The 24,350-nt window shown below is 40.5% G+C and overlaps 2 protein-coding genes across 9 annotated transcripts in view; both read right to left on the reverse strand.

Moving 5' to 3' along the window:
* TSEN15 (tRNA splicing endonuclease subunit 15) overlaps nt 1-24,350 on the reverse strand; it is a 538,803-nt gene that overhangs the window by 100,932 nt on the left and 413,521 nt on the right. The gene's annotated exons all lie outside the window — the stretch shown is intronic.
* Nucleotides 1-24,350, reverse strand: part of C1H1orf21 (chromosome 1 C1orf21 homolog) — a 175,203-nt gene that overhangs the window by 100,932 nt on the left and 49,921 nt on the right. For 7 of the 8 annotated variants that reach the window (XR_012331172.1, XM_073803590.1, XM_033853542.2 and 4 more), the window contains exon 3: nt 10,492-10,596. The exons of the other annotated variant lie outside the window; for it this stretch is intronic. Coding sequence is in view for 6 of the 7 variants with exons in the window: in XM_073803590.1 (XP_073659691.1) it covers nt 10,492-10,596 (105 nt within the window). In the remaining variant the exon portion in view is untranslated. The remainder of the gene's footprint in view (nt 1-10,491; nt 10,597-24,350) is intronic. 8 annotated transcript variants of the gene reach the window in all.

Consider the following 24,350-nt stretch of genomic DNA (forward strand, 5'->3'; position numbering starts at 1 on the left):
CTTAGCGCGCAGTTTTCTCTGCCTGGAAGGCTCTGGATTGCCTTCCTCATCACTCCGCCCCCCTCCCCTTTGTCTGGTTAACTTAGCCTTTAGGCCTTACCCAATCCTCCAGATCAGCCAGCTCCCCTTTGGTTGGGCAGACTGTGTTCGAAATAAGGGTTCCTGATAAAGGTGGGCGAGGGGAAGGCTGCTCTACTGGCCAAGTCACATGGCCTGGTACTGGACTACACATGCCTGGAAAAAGTGATTCCTTTGTGTGAACTAGAAACAGGCTCCATCTGTTGCCGAACTCTGTGCCTATACGCTTGCATATACCTGAAGGAGCTGCCTTTTAATTTGTCCACAGAGAGGGGATGGCTCTTTCTAACTTGCACAAAGACACTGTATATCCCATCATTGGCTCTGCAAGTCTGCCTACTTGACATATGCAACCGGGCTTTTCATTCATAGCACTTATCATCAGTCTGTAGTCATCGATCTGTATGCTTAATTCGGTAGTATCGGTCCCTCCCACTCAACAGTAAGGTCGGTTCGGGGAGGGGACGTGGCTTTTTGCTTACAATTCTCTCTCCAGTCCCTAACACAGTGTCCTGGCATAGAGTCGAGGCTAACTGCATATTTGTGGAATGAATTAATGAAAAGGAGAGCCATGGAGATGCTGTAATGGAAGAAATAACCAGACTCTGGGCACAATGGAAGTACCTAGCAAATGTACTCACTCTTACTGAATAAATGAGGATTTGAAAGATAGTAAGAAGCAGAAGCTGGCAGACCAAAACACTGAGTTCGTAACTGAAAGCAGAATTTTCATTGAAGCATTTCACCCCAGGGCTAGAAAGAAACATGCTGCTTCTAGAAGAAAGCAGTCAGGCCAGTCGTGCCTCAAGAGCCTGCCTCCGAAGAAAAGGAGTTTTAAGGCAGGATAGCCAGCTGGGAGGAAACCTCCGTGAGACAAAAACCCAATGATTCATGAGATTCCAGGTAGACCAGGCATCTTGGAACTCGCAAAACTTGTTCAAACAAAAATTCTTGCCCAGTTGGCTGAAGACACTGAGGCAGAAAGTGTCCACGTGTCACCCAGTCCGTGCGCCACAGGAAAACGGGCTGCAAATGAACAGCTGGGGCCGGTGTAGGAACAGTCACAGCCCAGCAACTCCTGCAGCCCTCAGGGACTTGGAAAAGCAAGATCAGTGTGGGGCAGGGCTGAGGCACTGAGGGTAAAGGGGCAGGACAACAGCAGTGTTAGGGCAGACGTCCGTACCCCAATTCCAAATTTTAAAAAATTACTCATTAGGAAAATGGAGAGAGGGAAAAAGATGAAAGGTCCATCCCCAGTAACAGTTTCTCATTCTAGAAAAAAAAGTATGCTCTGTCAGATCACATACATACGTTTAAAACATTCATATAAAATATATCATCCTATAAAGCTTCCCCTACGTGCATTCTTTATTTACCTAATAGCATATTTTAAAGATTTTTATAGCTACACAGAGATCTTTTTCCTTTGTTTAACACCTGCAACACATCCTACAGTATAATGTATATTGTAATTTACGTAACATAGAGACGACCATTCAGGCTGGTGATATAGTTCTAGTTTTTGTTTGTTTTAAAGTAGCCACATGTGGTTGGCAGCCTCCAAGGGGGCCCCAGAGAATCTCCACCTCCTGGTTTCCGCACCTTGCATCGCCCCCTCCCACACTGTACCAGTGTTGGTCTATGTGACCCAGAGTCTACGGCAGAAATGATGGTATGTCACTTCCAAGATTAGGTTATAAAAGACTGTGCCTTCCCTCTTGGGCTTCTCTCACATGCTCGCTCTGTTTCTCTTGGTTCATTTGTTCTGGGGGAAGCCAGCACCCATGGTATGAAGACACTCAGGTAGCCTGTAGGGAGGCCCATGTGATGAGGAACCGAGGCCTCCAACAACCAGGAGAGTGAGCTTGGAGAAGAACCCTCCAGCCCCAGGCGAGCCCTGGGGTGACTGTAGCCCCTGCCAACAGTTTGATGGAAACGTCATGAGAGACCTTGAACCAGAACCACACAGCTAAACTGCCCCCAATTCCTGAACTCAGAAACTGTGCGAGATAATAGATGTTTGTTGTTTTAAGCTGTTAAGATTTGTGGTAATTCGTTATGCAGTAACAGATGACTAATACACCACATACAGTAAAGTCCTAGCAGTGGACTACTTAGAAAAAAGGTATATGCATTCAAAAATCTGAAAGATATTGCCAAATTGTCTATCAAAGAGTAGTAGCAATTTATAATCCGCCAACAAAGCACAAGAGTGTTGGTTTCTTCAAACCTCAGCAGCACCAGATATGGTCAAACTAAAGCAATTTTGCTAGATTAATGGGTGAAAAATGGCATCTGGTTGCTTTGTTTCCTGAATTTCAAAATTTTTTTGGACACATACCACGCATCATCAGAAATGAAAAGGAAAAGGTGCATTGCAGAGTTCTAAATGATTTCTTACAAAATGACAGAGCGAGCCACCATGCCTCAAGCTCTAAGCCACTATCTTATCATTTAAATTTCTATTAAATGATTCATTTTATAAAGGAAATAACCACTGAAGTTTGAGTCTGGCAGTAGAAGTCAACATCTCGTTTTGACTGCTTTCTCAAAAACGCACAGAACATTAAGTGATTTCAAGACGTGTGACCTTGAACCTTAAAGCTATCAGCCTTAAATCAGAAGTGATCTAAATCCAAATATTAATTCCCTTTAATGTTGCTGAACCAGAAGTTTAAAAACAAAAATAGAGTGAGTGATGGGGATCAAATGTATCTGTATTTTCCAAAACTACTTAAAGGAAACATCGTAATAGTCTCAAACCAAATATGAACTCAACTAATTCCTTCCTTATTTGGCTTCAATTCCTGGGAAGAATAAATGGTTCTGGAAAAACCTCTTATCTTTTACAAAAAACTATACAGAGGACTAGAAGTCAGTGGTGCTTGAGAAGAGCAAAAATAATCCTCCTTACTAGAGAAAAGCATTTGAAATCACTACAGGTCTTCCACCACCAGCAAACTTTGAGTTTCAAAATAATGAAGACAAATACATATTTAGTTATTTTTTTAAATAAACGATATTCCTGATGACATTTCACCAAATTATTAAATACATCTATCTGTTTCTACTGCCAGAAGTCATAAAAAATTTTTTTAGAAAAAAAAAATCTACTTCTTGTAACAATACAGTGGACATACTATACCAGGGGAATTCTAGAAAGCTAGAATTCCCCTGGTACAGTATGTCTAGAGCCAAAATATCCAGGTGTCTAGAGCCAAAAACCAAGACAAATTGGTTACAGATGATATCAAATGATCACTTTAAGCACATAAATGAGCAACTCAGAAGGCCCTGAATGGTTATTAAACCAACCAGTTGACTTCTCACTTAGTACATGACAAGTAAGTGATAATATAATTTGATTATCATTGTTGCTTCCCAGGCTACACTGGTCTGAGGAAGGAAAACCCAAGGATGTGAGTAAAAACATGGCCTCCTCTCAGGAGAGGCTCTGGGACCCCCCCAGGACTCCTCCCAGTTTTCCTGGCAGGGAAACCCGGGGCGGGTATTAGGGCACTAAGGTCTCCTTGCTGCCCTGCCCTGCTCCGGAGTCACCTCTAATGGGCAGCCCCTGCCCCAGCTGGCCCTGACCCGGGTCAGCCTAGGTGCTCCTGCCATGGCTGTTGGCTTCTGTCCGGCTCCAGCCATTCCTCCCCATCCACCACCCCCTCTGTCAGCACTCAGGTCTGTCCTTCCTGAGGTGAGGGAGGGCTCCCTCCCCAGCAGTGGTGCATCTGGGCCACTGCCCAATGGGACCTTGCTCTTTCAGTGAGCCTCAGCCCTCATCTTCAGCTCCCACAGTAAGGTGGATGCCATGCTCTCAGTTCTCCATGGTTTGGGTGCGAGAATGTTCCAGTCATACTCCGTAGCATCATCCTTAAAGCATTCTTCCCTGTTCACAGTCTAAGAGAGTTTTGGATAAGGCCATGGAACTGCAACTTTTTCTTTCCTCCCTAAGTATGCTGTGGCCGTGGAGGCCGGCAGTCTCTGAGCTCTGCAGGACCTCGGGGTCCACTACAGGGGACATTACTCCTTCTCCTCAAAGGTTTGCTGGATCCTCAGGCAAACACAAAGACCACCAGGGCTGTCTCGTCATTGCTACATGATCCACACACGTACTCTGTAGAGATTTTCTAATAAGCTACCTATGCATAAGCTCACTAGGGCTTACACATAACTCTCTGTTATGCAACAACTCTCTGTTATTATACCCACAAAACTCCACTAACTCTGCATATAGAGGGGATAAAAGATTCTCCTACATGAAACTGTCTCATCCAATAGCAGCTCAGAATTCTGACCTGCTTGTCCGGTAAATCTATAACCTTCTGCTGATAACAAGTAACATGTTCTGCTGAAATACTTCCTTCCGTCCTCTGCATCACTATTGATCCTATACTTTACCATCCTCTAGTGAACACTACTGTGAACTGTGATTGGGTCATTTCAGCTACTAGAGCCAGACTGCCTGGGTGTGAATCCAGGTCCAACTTTTACTGATTGCATGACCCCAGGCAAGTTCCCTAAGTACTTAAAATTCCTTTATCCGTAAAGTAGAGACAGTAAAAGAATCTTCTCTATAGGTTGTTATTAGTAAGAAATGAGTTAAGTCATGTAAAGTGTCTAGAACTGGGCCCGGCACACAGTGTTCGCTATTAGCATTACTATATGAATCGCCTTGTGCTGTACTATACCGCAGGATCCCTAGTGAGATCTGCAGGTGAAATCATGCAGAAGGGATGGGGTTTTCACTCCATCACTTGCCTAGCTGTAAGTGGCTAAGCTGATGAGCCTCCCAACATGTTGTGACAATAACGTGCTGACAAGCTAAAGATGACTGCACCCTGTATGGAGGAGGAATTTGCCTGAAACCAAAAACAAGAGCAGAGTTCAGGCGATTAATCACCCTCATTCCTTTTCCCCCAGAACATTCAACTTTAGCAAATTCAGCAATTACTGCACAAGAGATTGTAAAAGGATGGCTGGCCACGTGGACACGCCACACTTGCCAGAAGCCACGTGGAATGCTGTCACCTTTCCACTCAAGCTCAGACAGTTCTGACTCAGTAACTCTGCACACCAGCCTGTGACACCCGCTGGCTTCCAGATCATTAAACGGAGACACACTCCTCGGCACACCTTTCTCAAAAAGTCAACCAAGATCATGCACTTCCCAGCTGGACTGCCAAGTCTGCTATGCTTATCACGCAAAAGAAGGAATCCAGGGCCCTGCCTTTAAAGTTTTAACTGGAGAACACGCTGAGCAATTTAGGCTCTCTGGATCTGCAGTGTCATCAGGGGACCACAATGAGATCCCTAAGTAAATATTTAAGGAGCTGATATTTTCTTCCTATCATTTTTGCTAGGGTCTGAGCACAAGATTTATATCCTTATTCTGTCACCTGAAGAGATCCAGATAATGTAAATGTCCTCGTCTAGGACCTACTGAAGTGAAGTCATGATTCTACCTGCTGAGATGAGAAGGGCCGGCCAGATGCACAGCAGATCACCAGGTCAAGGCTTATTCTAATAACAATGGAAGCATATTCACTTAGGATGATGCTGTAAGTTAGTCCTTTAGAGAGCTTTACTTAAAATAAATAAACAAAAACCAAACAAATAAAACTAGTATTTCTGGGAGGTGGGGGGTGGTGATCACATACTGGTTGTAATTGGAAAATGAGGAAAGAAGTGTAATCAATATTTCATTTGCGCTGCTACTTACACAGTTGGGCAAAATCAACAATAGACAGGAGGACTTTGGGGATTCCCAACACTCCCGCCCCCAGAGGAGGCACTGTGGATATAAATGGAGGCTCGGGGGCCAAATGACATGGGTTCAAACCAACTCCTTCACCATGGCAACCATGGCAACTACATGGGCTTCAGTAAATTTCTTAGTTTTTCTGTGCCTCAATTTTCTTATGTATAAGAGGACTGTTATGAAGATTTAAAGAGATAATTTGTGGAATCACTTAGAATACCTGGTGGATAGTAAACATGCAATGAATGTTAGCGATTATTATTTGTTTCTGGAGTTGGCTTTCAAATAAAATAATTTTTTTAAAGTTATTTGAAAATTTACAAGTATACTTTGATACTTGTTTTAAATGGTTAAAAAATGCTAAATATTTGGGGGAAAAACTGGTATGGTGGCATTTATGTTGTTCATGGCACTACCATTCACAGGTTACAGATCAAAAAGTCACCATTTCTGCTCCAAGGTACAGGGCCTCAGAACTACAAACAGAACTTTATAGCATAAAAAGCTTTTTTCCAAAACTAGATTACAAGTCTCTATAACTCAAATTACTGAAAACTGCCAGACTCAAGGATATACTATGTCTGTCAATTTCTTTTAAAACCTTGGTATATCATATATCCTAAAAATTATGTTAAGATGAGAGTTTAGGAATTGGCATTTACTTAAAATATTGTCACTAACTACTATGAAGAGACAACTAAATTGACTTAATAATTTGAGCACTAGTTATTAGTATTTGGGTAAAAGCTTTTAGAAGGGACAAAAAGATGTGTGCATTATACACTGGATTTCTTTGGCACTTATTAACAATAATGGGTTTTTGTTTAATGATTTCACTTTCATGAATAGAGTAGTAACTGTCCCCCACCCCCATCAGAGGAGGGGGCATTTTTTAGTTTCTATTTGTATCAGCCAGGGGGTTATGCTGTGGTAACAAACATCCCCCAAACTCAGCGGCTTATAAACAAGGTTTCTTTCTATTCATGCTACATGCCCTTCACAGGTCAGCAGGGGAGCTGTTCCATGTCACCATGTCATGTCCTCACTCAGGGATGCAGAGGCAAAGTGACCAGTAAGCAAGAACTTTGTCGGTCGCCATGGCAGGCAGAATAGAATATGTAGAATTCTACACTGGCTCTTAAGGTTTTCCCTTAAATGTGACACGTATCATCTCCAACTCATATTCCCTTAGGAAAAGCAAGTCACATGGTCCCATGGGCAAAGAGGTGCCCCATGGACTCAGAAGGAGGAGATTTAGCGAACATCCCCAGTGGTAAACATACACACTGTTAAAAGGAGTTCTGCAGGATCCTTTTACCTTTAAAGGTTAAGCATGCAGCTGTAGCTAATTCAAACATCAGCCATAACACGTCTGCCTTTACAATGCCCCCTTGCTCTATCCAGCCATATCCTGGGCTGGGCAAAGGAGGAAATCAGTAATTTGTATCCAACAGAAACTAACTTGATTCTCCCTTCTAACTGGAAACAAAACTTGGATATGGAAGTAGTACGAAGAAATTAAAGTCTCAGTTAATTTGTTTCTTGTTGAGTGATAAGGGAAGTATAGAGAGGAACAAATACATTTCTTTGTTTTCAAGTAATCAGTTTTTTTCACACAGAGAATGTGCTCCATTGGGCTACTCTCCACGGGCTTTACAATGTCACCCTCTGCTGGGCTTTCCTCCGCCTGCCTCCTCTGTTACCAGTACTTTCAAACAGGTACTTGCAGGAAACAGACATGGTCTGAATTTTTTTCACAGGCAGATGAGAAATTAGACCTGGGACTTGCACTTGTTATCATTTATTTTAAAACTGGAAAGGACCTCAAATGTCGTGCCAGGAGACCGTTAGCTGTCCTCAGTACATCTGCCCCCCTCCTCCCATATGGAGAGGTATAGATGACAACTACGTGATAGGACAGCACCTCACACCTCTCACAGCTAGCTGTGACCACATGACTAGCTGGCTGAGTGGAAGCTAGATCACGCCTTTTAGATCACGCCTTTGAAGGAATGGATGCGTCTTCCCCTTGGCCCTTTCTCTCTTCTCATTGGCTGGTATGTGGACATAATGGCAGGCGCTAGGGCAGCATTTTTAACCACCAGGGTTAAAAAGCTAATGGGAAGCTGTGTGTTGAACATAGCGCAGCAACAGGAGAGAAGGACTCTGAGTCTCTGAAACTATGAAGCTTCCGTGACAGCCCTGGAGTGTGTATGCAAGGACTATATGTAAGAGAAATACATGTTTATAATAAAGTGCCAACTATTTCCATGTCAGCTGGTTCAAATCTCCTGTTTTCTGATGAAGAAACTGAGGCCAGAGAGATTAAAGGACGTGTCCATGGACATACAGCTATCCCCTCTGTAGACTGTACATTAAAATGATGGAAAATGTCTCATCTCTCATGTTAATGGCCATGAGAGTAAAATTTCTTACAATTTCTTTTCTAATGATTTAATGTCATATTCAGCAGAGGGAACAATAGAACTCAATGCTAATAACTACATCACTTCAAGTTTCCTAGGATAATCAACATGTCCTATTAATAGAAATTATTTAATTCAATGTAGATTGCCAGGGTTCAAAGCTAATGGGAAATTCTGAAGATTGAGGAAGCAGTCAAACTCTTGGAAAATATTCTCGAAATACATTTCCCAAAGTCTACCGGAACACAATCAGTGGGTTGTATTGTATTTGTCCTTCCTTCCGAGAAGGGATAGTAAGGCTTCAGATGGAATTTGAATTTGGCTTTGATCGTGTAAGCACCCAGCTTTTAGTACACATACAAGAAACCACAAACTTAATTACCTAAACTGAAGTCCACCCATTGAACCACAGTTGCTTTCAGTTAACTTTTTCATAAGAAAGGAGGAAAAAAATGGTTCTCAATTCACCATTTCTTTGACATCTCATTTGCTGTTTTAAAGTGCCACTCAACAGGAATTATGCTGTTTGACGTGGTTTGAGCATCTGATGCTGTAAAGAGTTGCGAAATGACTGGGGACTGTTTCAAAGAGCAAAAACATCTGACCTTGTTGGTTTAAGCTTTGGATAGTTTATGGAAAATGAGGATTCTTTTTCTCCTTTGGAATATACTTTTAGGAATATACTTTTGGAATTTCTTTTAGGTTCTACTTAGTTGTCCTTGTGTTTGGATGGCTGATAGTGAGTCCTAACATCACAACTAAGACCTCAGGGGACCAGCCAAAGCCATATGGTTCGATTTTATCCACTCCTCTTTCTGATCTCCCACACAGCTGTCCTGAGTCATTTTCGCTGCTAGCAGAAATGACAGCTAGTGTAAGTGGGGTTCACTTTCCCACAACAAATCATTGCTTTTTGCTTCACTTCACTTCTTGCTCTCAAAATCTCTAATTTGGAACTCAGAATTGCTAGAAGGGAACACGTTAATATCAGTTATTTTTTAAAAATCTGATGTCACATACCTGCTTTAAAAAATATCAAGTGCTCCCTGTTACCTAGAGAATGCCTGAGCTTTACCATCATAAGACCTTCAAGTCTACCCATCCTGCCTCTCAAGTCCTATCGTCCCCCATTGCTCCTCTTTGCTACAACTACCTTGGACTATTCTCCACATCAGGGACCCATCCTTCTGTACTTTCTGCCTGGGGTGATCCCCTCTGCCCCCCCACCCATTTTTTTCTCTGAGAAGTTATCTTTTTGCTTGGCCTCTCTCCTAGTTTTTCCTACCTCTACAATATCACTGGTTTACCTGTATTTTAATTATTTATGTATCTGTACCCCCTGCTAAGTTGTGAGCAACTCAAAGAGAGGAATCATATCCTAATTTTACTCCAAACATCTGGTACAGTTCTTGGCACATAGAAGATGTTCAATATATGCTTGCTGAATCGATAGATACTTGGCAATAAAAGGAACAGAACAGTTCCTAAACTAGAGTCTAAATCATTAAAATGAAAAAAAACCCTAAATGTGTAAAAGAAATCATAATTTATAATACTGTCTCTTTATCCCATCTTTTATGTTGAGAGAAAGAAGCAAAAAATCTATGGAGCAGAAAAGTTGCATGAGAGGCAATGGATGTCTTTACCCTAGGAATTAGAAGGCAGAGATTTTTTGAGTTTCAGCTCCTGAACTCTAGGCAGTTTACAGTTATAAAATTAAAATATAAATCCCACCTCATTCTAAAAAAAAAACACAAAGTAACTCTCAGGCAACAGTTGGCAAGGAATACTCCTCTGATATTTTCTTCTCCTTTTTAAAATCAGTTTAGAATGGAGATGAAAATACCTGCCGTACTTTCCTCACGGCATGCAAGCTTCCAATGAGCTGGTGGCCGTGAAAGCACTCTATAAACTATAGAATGAGATGTAAACGAAAGGCGTCATTATCCACAGACGGGAAAGAAAAGGAAACAAGTACCTTTCACTCAACAATCCTCTTCAGAGTGGTTACTGTGGACCAGGCAAGGTAGCAGGTATTAGGGATTCAAAGAAAATATGGAGATCAGGACTGCTCTGGCAGGTTCTCCCCCAGACAGATCTCACCTATTCTCAGGTGTACTCTATAACTGATTCAGTCCCCATGGGTCTGGGTATCATGGTCTGAGGGAAGGTCTGGATACAGCAAAGGAACAGATGCACCTCCAAGGCCAAGACACGCACCAAATACAGAAGAAAAGTCTCCACGATGAACCACCACCAAGCACTCCTCACTTTGCAATTTGAAAGGGTATAGCAGAGCTGGTCACTTCTTACTGGAACTGAGGACTGAAATAGAAATTAATTTTGCATTTTTCTAATGTGAAAGAACCAACAGCACCAAATATCACGTCAGCACTTTTTTTTAAAATTAATTCATTAATTTATTTTTGGCTGCATTGGGTCTTCGTTGCTGCATGCGGGCTTTCTCTAGTTGTGGCGAGCAGGGGCTGCTCTTCGTTGTGGTGCATGGGCTTCTCATTGTGGTGGCTTCTCTTGTTGAGGAGGACGGGCTCCAGGAACGCGGGCTTCAGTAGTTGTGGCTCGCAGGCTCTACAGAGCAGGCTCAGTAGTTGTGGCGCACGGGCTTAGTTGCTCCGTGGCATGTGGGATCTTACCGGAGCAGGGCTCGAATCCGTGTCCCCTGCACTGGCAGGCGGATTCTTAACCAATTTATTTTTAAAATTGTTTATGAAGCATTCGTTCTTCCCTCGCACCCAACCTGGCTAAGTCTTGGATCTACAGGAAGTATTAAAAATCAAAGACTTTGCCTCCTTTAGCATTATGTTAAAGATTACGTTTATTCGTTTATCCATTCATTCATCCTACCAATATTTATTTAGCACTTATAACATGCTAGGCAGTAATTGAGGTACTGGGGAAACAGCCATTAACAACCAGAGATGGCCTACAGCAAATATTACGCAAGTAACTTTAATTACCATTGTGGTAAGCATTACAAAAGAGCTGTACGGGGCTCCAAGCGGTACAGTGAAATCTGTGGGGAGGAAGGAAAGATGGTGGAGGAGTAAGAGGATGCTTTCCTGAGGCAAGGACCTCAGGGCTGAGACAAGGGTAGGTGGAGCTGGTCAGGGTAAGTGGGAGAGAAAGCAATCAGGGGTGGGAACTGCAGGACTGCAGGCTCCGGGTGGGAAGGAGTTTGGCCAAAGTGTGTGTGGTGGGGAGGAACCCAGAGAGGCAGCGGGGGGTCAACCCCTCCTCAGGTCAGAACCTGAGAGCAACACAAAGCCATTGGAGGAAGGGCGTTAAACACTAACATGATCAGATATGCAGTAAAAAGCAAAAACAAAAGGCGACTTTCATACCTAGGAGAGTGGTAAGAAGCATAGCGAATTTGGACAGAGTTGAGAGTCCGGAGCTATCATGGTTGCAGGACCCCTTCATTTTATGCATGAAGACACAGCCCCAAAAGTGAAGTCACTTCACCAAGAACACAGAGGGAGAGATACTGGCAGAACTTCCTTTTTATGACTCTTGGTCCAATGGGGTTTTTGTTGGTTTGTTTAATTTTCTCTATAAGAACAACCTCTACCCTTTAACTGTGAATGTGGAGTCATAGCTTTCCTACCCTTCGAGTCGCATCTACATCATCATAGCACTGACTGCTTTCTCGCCACTTTAAACGTCATGATACTACTAAAAAGAGCAACAATCATTTATTAGAAACCTGCCCTGTGCCAGGCAACCTGTTAGGTGCTTTCCATATTTAATTTTCATAACAATCTTGTAAGGTGGGTATGATTTTTTACTGTTTTACAGTTGAAAAAACCTGAGGTTCAGAAATATTTTTGAAATTGCCAAGGTCACACGGGTAGTTAAGTGTGATCAGGGTCCACATCCATTTTCCTCTGGCTCCAAACCAATGCTACTATGCCACACACACTCTCGACTGTATCATTATCTGATGCCCAATTCTTGTCTTTTGCGAAAAATCAGAATGGGAAGGAAAAGATTTCCTGGTATAAATTTTAAAAAGTAAAAACACCTACAGGAAAGTTTCTGAAAAGTTAACTTATTTATTTACATAAATAAATCAAATATATACAGCTAAATACAAGGAGTAGTAAGAACTGAAAAACTTCAGAAGAAAATTTTTATTTTTAATCTACCACACTAACGGCACATTTTAAAAATGCTCCATCGGCCTGTTTCAGGAGATACATATTGGCAACAACCACATGCTGGAACAAGATGAAAAGAGACCCTTCAAATGGTCTGGTCTACAGGCTCAACTAGAATTGCAACGCTGCTTATTGAATAGCAAATGGGATAATGGAGAACAAAAGAGCACCTCTGACAGACCTGATCCCAACCTCCGAACAGGTAGAAATGAAATTTAAAATTAGCTTCCTTATAGTAAACACTCCAAAAATTGAAGAGGAAGTATAAGAAAACAGAAAAAAAAAAAATCTGGCCCTAATGAGAAAGCTATGTACCCAGAAAAAAAATGAAAAACAAGAAAAGTCTTAGAAGCAATTATCAACCCCCTGAAATAAGTCTTGCACACCACGCGAGAAATTTTCAGGGAACAGCTGTTATTCATTCTCAGGGAAAGAAAAAGAAACATCCCTATAAAGAAACAGGAACGGCAGGATGCACTCACTCCATGACAGAAGCAATAAGATCATCATTGCATAAATATTAAAATCAGTGCTGCAGAAAATTGGGTTAGTCAATCAGAAATAGATAAAAGAGGGCTTCCCTGGTGGCGCAGTGGTTGAGAGTCTGCCTGCCGATGCAGGGGACACGGGTTCGTGCCCCGGTCCGGGAAGATCCCACATGCCGCAGAGCGGCTGGGCCCGTGAGCCATGGCCGCTGAGCCTGCGCGTCCGGAGCCTGTGCTCTGCAACGGGAGAGGCCACGATAGTGAGAGGCCCGCGTACCGCAAAAAAAAAAAAAAAAAAAAAAAAAAAAAAAAAAAAAAAAAGAAATAGATAAAAGAGGTACATATATGGAGGCTTGAAAAAGTAATTAGACATTGAAAAAGAGGGTAAGAGAAGATGGCATAAAAGAGGGCATTACAAATTAGGTGACAACCCATTTCAAAAAATAAAAATAATCAAAACATGCAAAAGAATAAACTGGCCTTGGGGTATCATTTTTATTCTTAACTAAATTAGCAAGAGTTTAAAAAAATAAAACACTCATTGCTAGAGAGGTCATCAATTCTGTCCCTTTATCTCGGTGTTGAAATTGGCAGTCTCCATTCACTGCTGGTGGAAGGCACCAGGTTATGTATGTCAAAAACAATAAAACTATTCATAATGGTCAACCCAATGATCCCACCCCTGGAAACTTATGTAAGGAAATAAATCAACAGAAGAAAATGGCTGTATTTAGGGATACGCTTACAGTGGCATCAGGTACTATATGATAATGAAAAACAGGAAATAGACTAATACCCAACAGCAGGATAAAAGCTAAGGAAAATCAATTTGAAGTACTTTTACACACCCATTAAAATTTAACACGATGACTATAAAGGAAAATGGAAAATGATATGATGCTAAGAAAAAACTGGAATGCAAAGTTACACGCTGGCTATGACTCCCGCTCTGTAAAACAACTATTACTTGTATCTGAGTGAAGACAGAAAGCACCTGACAAGAATTCACAAAATTTAAAAACGTGTTGTGATGGTCAGACTTTACATCTTTTTAAATCAAATTTTAAGATGCAATTGCTATAATATGAAATGAAACACAGGTTCCGCACTTTATTAGCTGTACTACCTTAGGCAAGAAGTTTTAACTTCCCTGAAATTAGCTTACTCACGTATAAAATCAGAAAACCATATTTCTATCCCTTAGCAGATTAAATTATGTGATAAACACTTACATAGCACTTACTATGATCCTGGCACTGTTCTAAGCACTTTACAAATATTACCTTTCAAAATCATCAAAACAACATTTTAAGATGAAGCAAAAAGAGGTTCAGTAATCCACAGTGACAACAGCAAGAGAACAATAACTTTCACTAGCTTTCTGATGTCCAGGGGATCAAATCCAGCAGTAAAAGCAACTGCTAACATTGACTGAGTGTCTGCTAATGTGCAATGTGTTGTGCTAAGTGCTTTCCTTGCATTGTCTTCTATAACCCTTACAACAGCCCCTTAGGTAGGTACTATAAGTGTGTCCTCAGGAAATTCAGGCTCAGAGAGGTTACGTAACATGCTCGTGAGCGAGAGAGCAAAGATTTGAACATGGGTCTGTGGGAGTTCAGAGGCTTCGTCACTACATGACAGTTCGTTCCTTTTTGTTATGATGGTGTACAGTCTTTCAGACCCTGAACCTTGCCACACCTACCTCACTCCAGATCTGAGAGAGTTCTGAGTTGACACCAAGACCTTTTAAGCCCCTGGTCTCTGCCCCTACTTTTCCTCACCTGGTCTTCCTCAAAACTCCTATTCATCCCTCAAGGCTCCTACCTTCCCGGACCTCCAGAGGCACAGTTAACTGTTCCCTTATCTGCTGCTCTTTCAGTTAGAAATTTATGCTTGTAAGTCACCACGTACCATATTGTTTCTACATTTCTTTACCAGCTTGTTTCTTACAGATTATGACTTTCACAAAGGCAAAGACCATGTTTTATACAATTTGGTATACATTGTATTCCTGGCTCTCAGCACAATTTCCAGAACATGACAAGGACCAAACAACCACTTGCTGAATTAACACACACTTCCGGCGCAGAGGATATTCCCAAGAATCACCTGTAACATCAAAGCACCATATGCTATGTACAAAGGATGGAGAATCAAGAGCCCATATTTCTCAATACTCTTTTTTCACAGAGCTTTGATGCTGAAGGTAGTTTAGCTAAATGAGAATATAAAAGGGACCTCTCTTGATAGAAGAAGGTCTTCTTCTGGGAAGAAGACTTCCAGATGTAGTAAGTTTGGGTTCAGTGTGCATGGTACCATGTGTTTACTCATTAGGCCTGTTAGCCTGCTGCTTGGAAACTGCATGTTCACTGGCTTACCTTCTCCTTCTAGACAGTAAGCTCCTCAAGGACAGAAATGTGGGTATTCCTCATAATCTCCAAATCCAAGGACAGTAACTGTCACGTAACTGACTAAGGAATATTTGTCGAGTGACTGATTGAATGAATGGGGTTGAGACATTTTCTTTCCTTAATCTTGACAAGACAGTTCAACCTGTAGCATGCTCTATTATACCAGTGCCAGACTTTAAAAAACATCTTCAATTTCCTGATATTCCTAAAATTTTGTGAAAAAATTAAATGAACTAAAAAGGATAAACTACTTGTCCATCTATGTTGAATCTTTCTGTACTCTCTTCAATGATTGGGAAACCAGTGCGAACTCTAACCCCATAAAGGATTTATTTTTTTCTCTAAAAAATGCTTCCCACTTGAACCTTCTTTAAAGACACACAAAATAAAAAGATTCATTTGGTGGACATGTTCCCTCCTTATCCTGAGATCAGTTCAGGGCTGAGGAACTATTATTGGAAAGCTCCCAGTTGAAGAAGATGCCTTCAAAAAAGAAAACAAGATGTGGGATACTGTGTGTTCAAAGCTAATTTTAATTATACAGGCTACTAGGGTTACTGAGATATGCCAAACATTTAGCTAATTAGCAGACTCTTGAGACAAGAGAGCTGCCTAGAGCTACACAGTTTTTCCTCATTATGCGTGATGACAAATTCTAGTTAAACACCCATTATAAATTCACTTTATTTGTTCTTTCTTAAATTCCAATAACATGAGCTAATTTAAACTTGAAAATTAGTCATTAAGACTAAAATGGAGATCTTCCACTTTAAACCCAATGATCCAACATCAGCCACCACATGGGAAACGTTTTTAGGAAAGTAAAAAATTATTAATGTTGATTTTGATACTAATAAGTTCAAAGACCTGAAATTGAAATTAATTAGAAAACTTCACGAAAAAATTCTATGGATGATGTTCAACAGAACAGTAAAACCTAAGTCAGTAAACACTGAAGTGCCTGGAACTCTCTAGGAGCTGGTTTTGAGGGCATATGAAGCACATAGAAAGCAGGAAGATAGAGGTAAGAGGAAAACAGCTATCTTTCGTTAAGTGCTTAACGGTGTGCTGCAGCATACTAGGTGTTTTACAAAAATCACCTAATTCCTCAAATCAACCTGGGGAAATCGTTATTCCTACTTTACAGATGAGAGACCAAGGCTCATGCGGTCTGAGGAAGGTCATCCAGTTAGAAAGTAGCCTGGCTAGGTTTGATGCCGAAGATTGCTTTTCTTAGGCTTGTTTAGATGTCATCTTATATCTGAGAAGACTTAGGAATGATGTAACTAGATACATTTAAGCCTTTGGGGTATCTGGTACTTATAGAGGTGTTTTGCTCAGGACCCAAGCATGAGGTAGATGTGTCTCTGTCAGCTTTTCTTTTAAAATAGAAAGTAGATCCAAGGACACAATCCAGGTTTCTGAAGTCAGTGGGATTTCCCACAAGGCTTTTCACATAAAGTGGTCCCTACCCATGGAAACATCTGAACAGGCTGGTGGTTGTAGCAGATGGCAGTTCCCAAAGACGGCTGCTATAGTATGTCCCATGCCCTGTGCTCCGCAATATAACCTTGCCACTCCCACATCAAGAGGCAGAGCCTATAATTTCAACCCCTTGAATCTGGGCAGGCTCTGTGACTGCCCTGACAAATAGAATTGGAAGAAGGGCCGCTGCCTCTGGGAAGCCAGTTATCTGGTGAGAAGCATGATTACCCTCAGACCACCATGCTGTGAGAAGCCCAAGCCATGTGGAAAAGTCATATATAGGTACTTGTCAACGGCCCCAGCTGACCTCACGGCCAACATCCATTGCCAGCCCTGTGACGAAGCCCAGTTGAACCTTAGGATGACTGCAACCCCAGCCAACAACTAAGTGCAAGTGCGTGAGGGACCCTAAGCAGGAACTGTCTAGCTAAACCCAGTTGCTCCACAGAACCACAAGATAATAATAACTTGCTATTTTATAGCACTACATTTTTCAGTGGTTTGTGATGCAACAATAATAGATAATCAGAACAGTGGTGGTACTGGTTTTCTTCTATGGGGTGAAGCAACTATTTCTTTTAAGCAACTGGGAGTAGATATTTGGGGGTATATATTCAAATATCATACATCCCTGCCATGGTAGCTAAGCAAATTCTCCTGTTGAGGGTTATTCCTTTAAAGAATTGAGAGACTATGAAAATGTACCTATGTGAACATTCTTAAACACAGTGGGTTCACAGCAAAATTAGATATATTTTGAGTTAGTTTACCATATGGCTGCCAAACAATTCTCATTTTTTTAAAGCAGTAATCAAACCCAGTTTAGTCCCTGAACAACTTCAGGATGCCAATAACCTGATTTATGCTTGTATTACCTGCCAAATTCCACCTGAGTTGATAAGAGAGAATTCAGCACTAAATGATTCTAAAGTAAAAAAATAAAATTTTGGAAACAGAAGGATACTCCAAAAATACTTGTAGGTTAAGTATAAGAGAAAATAATGTTTAGATAAAAAATAAACTCTTTTCTAGGGGATGTCAGAAGGCTAGCACAGATTTAGCCAAATCTCCTCAGCCTCTGGATATATTGTTCAGTTTTTGGTGTTTTTAACAACAACCTTAAGGCCAGGGCAAGATAGTGAATCATGAAAGAAAAATTTACTAATACTCAAAATCCTGTACTTACTAACAAAAAGAGGGCAATTAAAATATATTTCAAAAAACTTTCAATAACAAGGCAAGAATAAAGGAATGATGGTGCTTGATCGATATACTCTAAACCCTGGGCAATTTGGTTAACTCAAGTTTTCTTTCATTAACTCCAACAATAAAAATTTTAAATTATTGCCACTTTGCTAAATAATGGGAATAGTTTCACAACATTACTTTCATTGGATCTTTTAAAGAATTCCTAAAAAGTAAAGCAATTTGTCCACATGGACAAATTGTTTTTCCCTTCCTAGTTTACAAAGCCCTGAAAAGTTATAGGGCTGCATTCATTCATCTACCACACCACCTATAGCAGAATGACGTTTCCACTGGTTCTCAACTGAGATGGAAATTGGATGAACGGTCCTTTTCCCTCTTCTCACAGAGATGTGCATTTCCAGAAAAAAAGCAACTAATATTTGTGGTAGCATGAATTTTGTTCTTCTGCTGTGAATCCTTGTGTTTTAAATGCTTTTTGTATAATTTCCTTTCCCTGAGTTGTAAAAGTAATAAATGTTCATTAAGGAGGAAAACAGAAAGGAATTTTTAAAAAAGAAGAATCTTCCATAACCCTGCAACCCAGAGATACCCTGCCCCCATAACTTTTTTTGTTTTTTTGGTCAGTTGACACAAGCAAACTTCTCTTGTGGATTCTTCAGATGCATTTCATGATCTGATCACAAAATTCCTGTGTACGTCACAACACTGATATGGCTTCTGCTTACACAATCAGAACCATAAGCCAATCTTTCTTAATGCTGATATGATTTCTTGGTTTAAAAAAAAAAACACAAAATCAAATGATGGAAAAGAAAGATGTCATGAAACAAAGGAATAAAATTATGATCCAACCACACTGAAGAGTACACTGCATAAATTTTATGAAAATTTGATGACAAATTAAGATGTTACACTGGAAGTTAATTTTCCATGGAAACCAATGGCATGAAAATAATTATTATAATAACCAAAATTTATACAAAAATAAAACAAAGGAGGTGTTAATAGCTAATGTTAAGTTTAAAATAAAAGCTATTTTTTCCATTCATCTCTGCAGGTACATGTATCTTTGCCTTAAAACAAAGTAAAATATCACTGTACTACAGAAACGTAGATGCAGAACTATTTAAGGAGTAAAAAAATTCACCATTGCTCCAACTCAGAAAATACTGTTATTGTTAGCAGGTAATGTCAATGTACTCCCCAAACTGAGAGATACCTTAAGAAGTAACTTTTGAGCATATTTTCTATGACTAAGTGAGTAAGACCAATAATATCCAGTTCAAAGAGTTCATCTCAGTTCAGTTAGCGGGAATCACATAAGTTTTTGTTTGTTTGGTTTTGGTTTTTTTTGCGGTACGCGGGCCTCTCCCATCGCGGAGCACAGGCTCCAGACATGCAGGCTCAGCGGCCATGGCTCACGGGCCCAGCCGCTCCGCGGCATGCGGGATCCTCCCGGACCGGGACATGAACCCGCGTCCCCTGCATCGGCAGGCGGACCCTCAACCACTGCACCACCAGGGAAGCCCCACATAAGTTTTGATTCTCTCAGTGCACAACACTGGGTAAGGGCACTCTTCTTCAGGAGTATGAAACCTATTGAATGACTTAAATCTCTCAGCAGTCAGGGAAGCGATGCTGCCTAACCATATTTGTATGTTTAATTCAGCACTACTGGAATAACTGATGAATATTTCAAACCTGTTTAAAAAATACTGCTGTCCCAGTTCTTTATCCCAATTGACTGGAAAGAGGTACAGATGGATGGGTGGATGACTGATTCTAGAAGAAGATTTTAATCTGGGATTAATTTCACCTAATGTCATGATTCCCCAAAGGTCACGATTGTTTCCATCTTATGCAATGTTCTTATTGCAATAGCCAGGATCTTGGGTAAAACTCAAATGCAGAATAATAAAGGATGGGCCAACTTAACTGAATAAGATCCAAGGAGGCCATTACTTAGGAATTCCTCATGAAGATATCCAGTTTTATAGTTTCATATTCACGTGTAAGAATAAAATTAACAAATTCTTTTCTCCTGCCTTTTTACCCCTAGGGTCCAATGAAAGGAAAACGTTCAATTCCAGCAAACATGAAACATAAGAAATATGATTTATTCATTAAATGTTTATTAGTATTATTAGTATTAATATTAGGTCCTGAATAAAACAAACAGGATCTCATCCTTGTGGACCTTACATTCTAAGTTATAAACACATTTTTAAAAGTGTCAACTCGTTAGTAACCAAAAAAAAGCAAATCAAAACAAAAAGATACAGGGTAGCAACAACTAAAAGTTATAAAGTTCCCCACGTGGTAAAGGGTCAAGAAAAATGGACACTCATACTTTGGTGATGGGAAGGTAAGTTGGTAAAAGATTGTTTTAGGAGAGAGGGTAATTTGGAATACATATATAAAAAAATCCCTTTGTCTCAGTCATCTTACACATAGGGATTTATGCTAAGGGAATGACTGGAGATACAAAGTATTATGAAAAATTGTTCAGACGAGAGCACTGGAATCACAAGTAAGTGCTGAACAATCATCGACGGGAAGACACTGGAACTCACCAAAAAAAGATACCCTACATCCAAAGACAAAGCAGAAGCCGCAATGAGACAGTAGAAGGGGAGCAATCACAATAAAATCAAATCCCATAACCGCTGGGTGGGTGACTCACAAACTAGAGAACACTTATACCACAGAAGTCCACCCACTGAAGGTTCTGAGCCCCACATCAGGCTTCGCAACCTGGGGGTCCGGCACTGGGAGGAGGATTTCCAGAGAATGAGACTATGAAGGCTAGTGGGATTTGATTTCAGGACTTCGACAGGACTAGGGGAAACAGAGACTCCACTCTTGGAGGGCACACACAAAGTAGTGGGTGCATCAGGACCCAGGCGGAAGGAGCAGTGACCCCATAGGAGACTGAACCAGACCTACCTGCTAGTGTTGCAGGGTCTCCTGAAGAGGCGGGGGGTGACTGTGTCTCACTGCGGGGACAAGGACCCTGGCAGCAGAAGTTCTGGGAAGTACTCCTTGGTGTGAGGCCTCCTGGAGTCCGCATTAGCCCCACCAAACAGTCTATAGGCTCCAGAGCTGGGTCACCTCAGGTCAAACAACCACCAAGGAGGGAACTCAGCCCCAACCATCAGCAGACAAGCGGATTAAAGTTTTACTGAGCTCTGCCCACCAGAGCAACACCCAGCTCTATCCACCACCAGTCCCTCCCATCAGGAAGCTTGCACAAGCCTCTTAGATAGCCTCATCCACCAGAGGGCAGATAGCAGAAACAAGAAGAATTACAATCCTGCAGCCTGTGGAGCGAAAATCACATTCACTGAAAGATAGACAAAATGAAAAGGCAGAGGACTATGTACATGATGAAGGAACAAGATACAACCCCAGAAAAACAACTAAACAAAGTGGAGCTAGGCAACCTTCCAGAAAAAGAATTCAGAATAATGATAGTGAAGATGACCCAGGACTTCAAAAAAAGAATGCAGTCAAAGATCAAGAAGATGCAAGAAATGTTTAACGAAGACCTAGAAGAATTAAAGAACAAACAAACAGAGATGAACAATACAATAACTGAAATGAAAAATACACTAGAAGGAATCAATAGCAGAATAACTGAGGCAGAAGAACAGATAAGTGACCTGGAAGCCAGAATGGTGGAATTCACTGCCACAGAACAGAATAAAAAAAAAAGAATGAAAACAAAATGAAGACAGCCTAAGAGACCTCTGGGACAACATTAAACATAATACAAATGCACAAACATTCACATTATAGAGGTCCCAGAAGTAGAAGAGAGAGAAAGGACCCCAGAAAATATTTGAAGCGATTATAGTTGAAAACTTCCCTAACATGGGAAAGGAAATAGCCACCCAAGTCCAGGAAGTGCAGAAAGTCCCAGGCAGAATAAACCCAAGGAGAAACATGCCAAGACACATAGTAATCAAACTGGCAAAAATTAAAGACAAAGAAAAATTATTAAAAGCAAAAAGGGTAAAACGACAAATAACATACAAGGGCACCCCCATAAGGTTAACAGCTGATTTCTCAGCAGAAACTCTACAAGCCAGGAGGCAATGGCAGAATATATTTAAAGTGACAAAAGGGAAGAAGCTACAACCAAGACTACTCTACCTGGCAAGGATCTCATTCAGATTCGATGAAGAAATCAAAAGCCTTACAGACAAGCAAAAGTTAAGAGAATTCAGCACCACCAAACCAGCTTTACAACAAATGCTAAAGGGACTTCTTTAGGCGGGAAACACAAGAGAAGAAAAAGACCACAAAAACAATCCTAAAACAATTAAGAAAATGGTAATAGGAACATACATATCGATAATTACCTTACATGTGAATGGATTAAAGGCTCCAACCAAAAGACACAGGCTTGCTGAATGGACACAAAAACAAGACTCATATATATGCTGCCTACAAGCAACCCACTTCAGACCTAGGCATACACACAGATTGAAAGTGAGGGGATGGAAAAAGATATTCCATGCAAATGGAAATCAAAAGAAAGCTGGAGTAGCTATACTCATATCAGATAAAATAGACTTTAAAATAAAGAATGTTACAAGAGACAAGGAAGGACACTAAGTAATGATCAAGGAATCAATCCAAGAAGAACATATAACAATTATAAATATATATGCACACAAAACAGGAGCTCCTCCATACAAAAGGCAAATGCTAACAGCTATAAAAGAGGAAATCAACAGTAATGCAATAATAATGGGGGACTTTACCACCTCACTTACACCAATGGACAGATCAACCAGACAGTAAAGTAATAAGGAAACACAAGCCTTAAGTGACACAATAGACCAGAGAGATTTAATTGATATTTATAGGACCTTCTGTCTGAAAACAGCAGATTACACTTTCTTCTCACATGCACATGGAACATTCTCCAGGATAGATCACATCTTGGGTCAGGATAGATCACATCTTGGGTCACAAATCAAGGCTCAGTATATTTAAGAAAACTGAAATCGTATCAAGCATCTTTTCTGATCACAACCCTATGAGATTAGAAATAAATTACAGGGAAAAAAACATAAAAAACACAAACACATGGAGGCTGAACAATACGTTACTAAATAACCAAGAGATCACTGAAGAAATCCAAGATGAAATCAAAAATATACCTGGAGACAAATGACAATGAAAACACCACGATCCGAAACCTATGGGATGCATCAAAAGCAGTTCTAAGAGGGAAGTTTATAGCGATACAATCCTACCTCAGAAACAAGAAAAATCTCAAATAAACAATCTCACCGTACACCTCAAGGAACTAGAGAAAGAAGAACAAACAACCCAAAGTTAGTAGAAGGAAAGAAATCATAAAGATCAGAACAGAAATAAATGAAATAGAAACAAAGAAAACAGTAGCAAAGATCAATAAAACTAAAAGCTGTTTTTTGAGAAGATGAACAAAATTGATAAACCTTTAGCCAGACTCATCAAGAAAAAGAGGGAGAGGACTCAAATGAATAAAATTAGAAATTAAAAGGAAGTTACAATGGACACTGCAAAGAGTAGCCCCTGCTCGCCACAACTAGAGAAAGCCCGCACACAGCAACGAAGACCCAACATGGCCAAAAAATTTTAAAAAAAAAATTTAACAAAAAGAAATGAAAAAGGAGAAGTTAAAACGGACACTGAAGAAATACAAAGCATCATAAGAGGCTACTACAAGCAACTCTATGCCAATAAAATGGACAACCTGGAAAAAAATGGACAAATTTTTAGAAAGGTATAAGCTTCCAAGACTGAACCAGGAAGAAAGAGAAAACATGAACAGACCAATCACAAGTAATGAAATTGAAACTGATTAAAAATCTTCCAACAAAAGTCCAGGACCAGATGGAAAGCTATACCATGTTCCTGGACTGGAAGAATCAATATTGTAAAAATGACTATACTATCCAAAGCAATCTACAGATTCAGTGCAATCCCTATCAAATTACCATGACATTTTTTTTTTTACAGAACTAAAACAAAAAATCTTAAAATTTGTAGGGAGACACAAAAGACCCCGAAGAGCCAAAGCAATCTTGAGGGAAAAAAAACGGAGCTGGAGGAATCAGACTCCCAGACTTCAGACTACAGTACAAAGCTGCAGTAATCAAGGCAATATGGTACTGGCACAAAAACAGAAATACAGATCAATGGAACAGGATAGAAATCCCATAGATAAACCCACACTCCTATGGTCAACTAATCTATGACAAAGGAGGCAAGGATATACAATGGAGAAAAGATAGTCTCTTCAATGAGTGGTG

Source organism: Tursiops truncatus, chromosome 1 (assembly GCF_011762595.2).
Source record: "Tursiops truncatus isolate mTurTru1 chromosome 1, mTurTru1.mat.Y, whole genome shotgun sequence".
NCBI lineage: Eukaryota > Metazoa > Chordata > Mammalia > Artiodactyla > Delphinidae > Tursiops > Tursiops truncatus.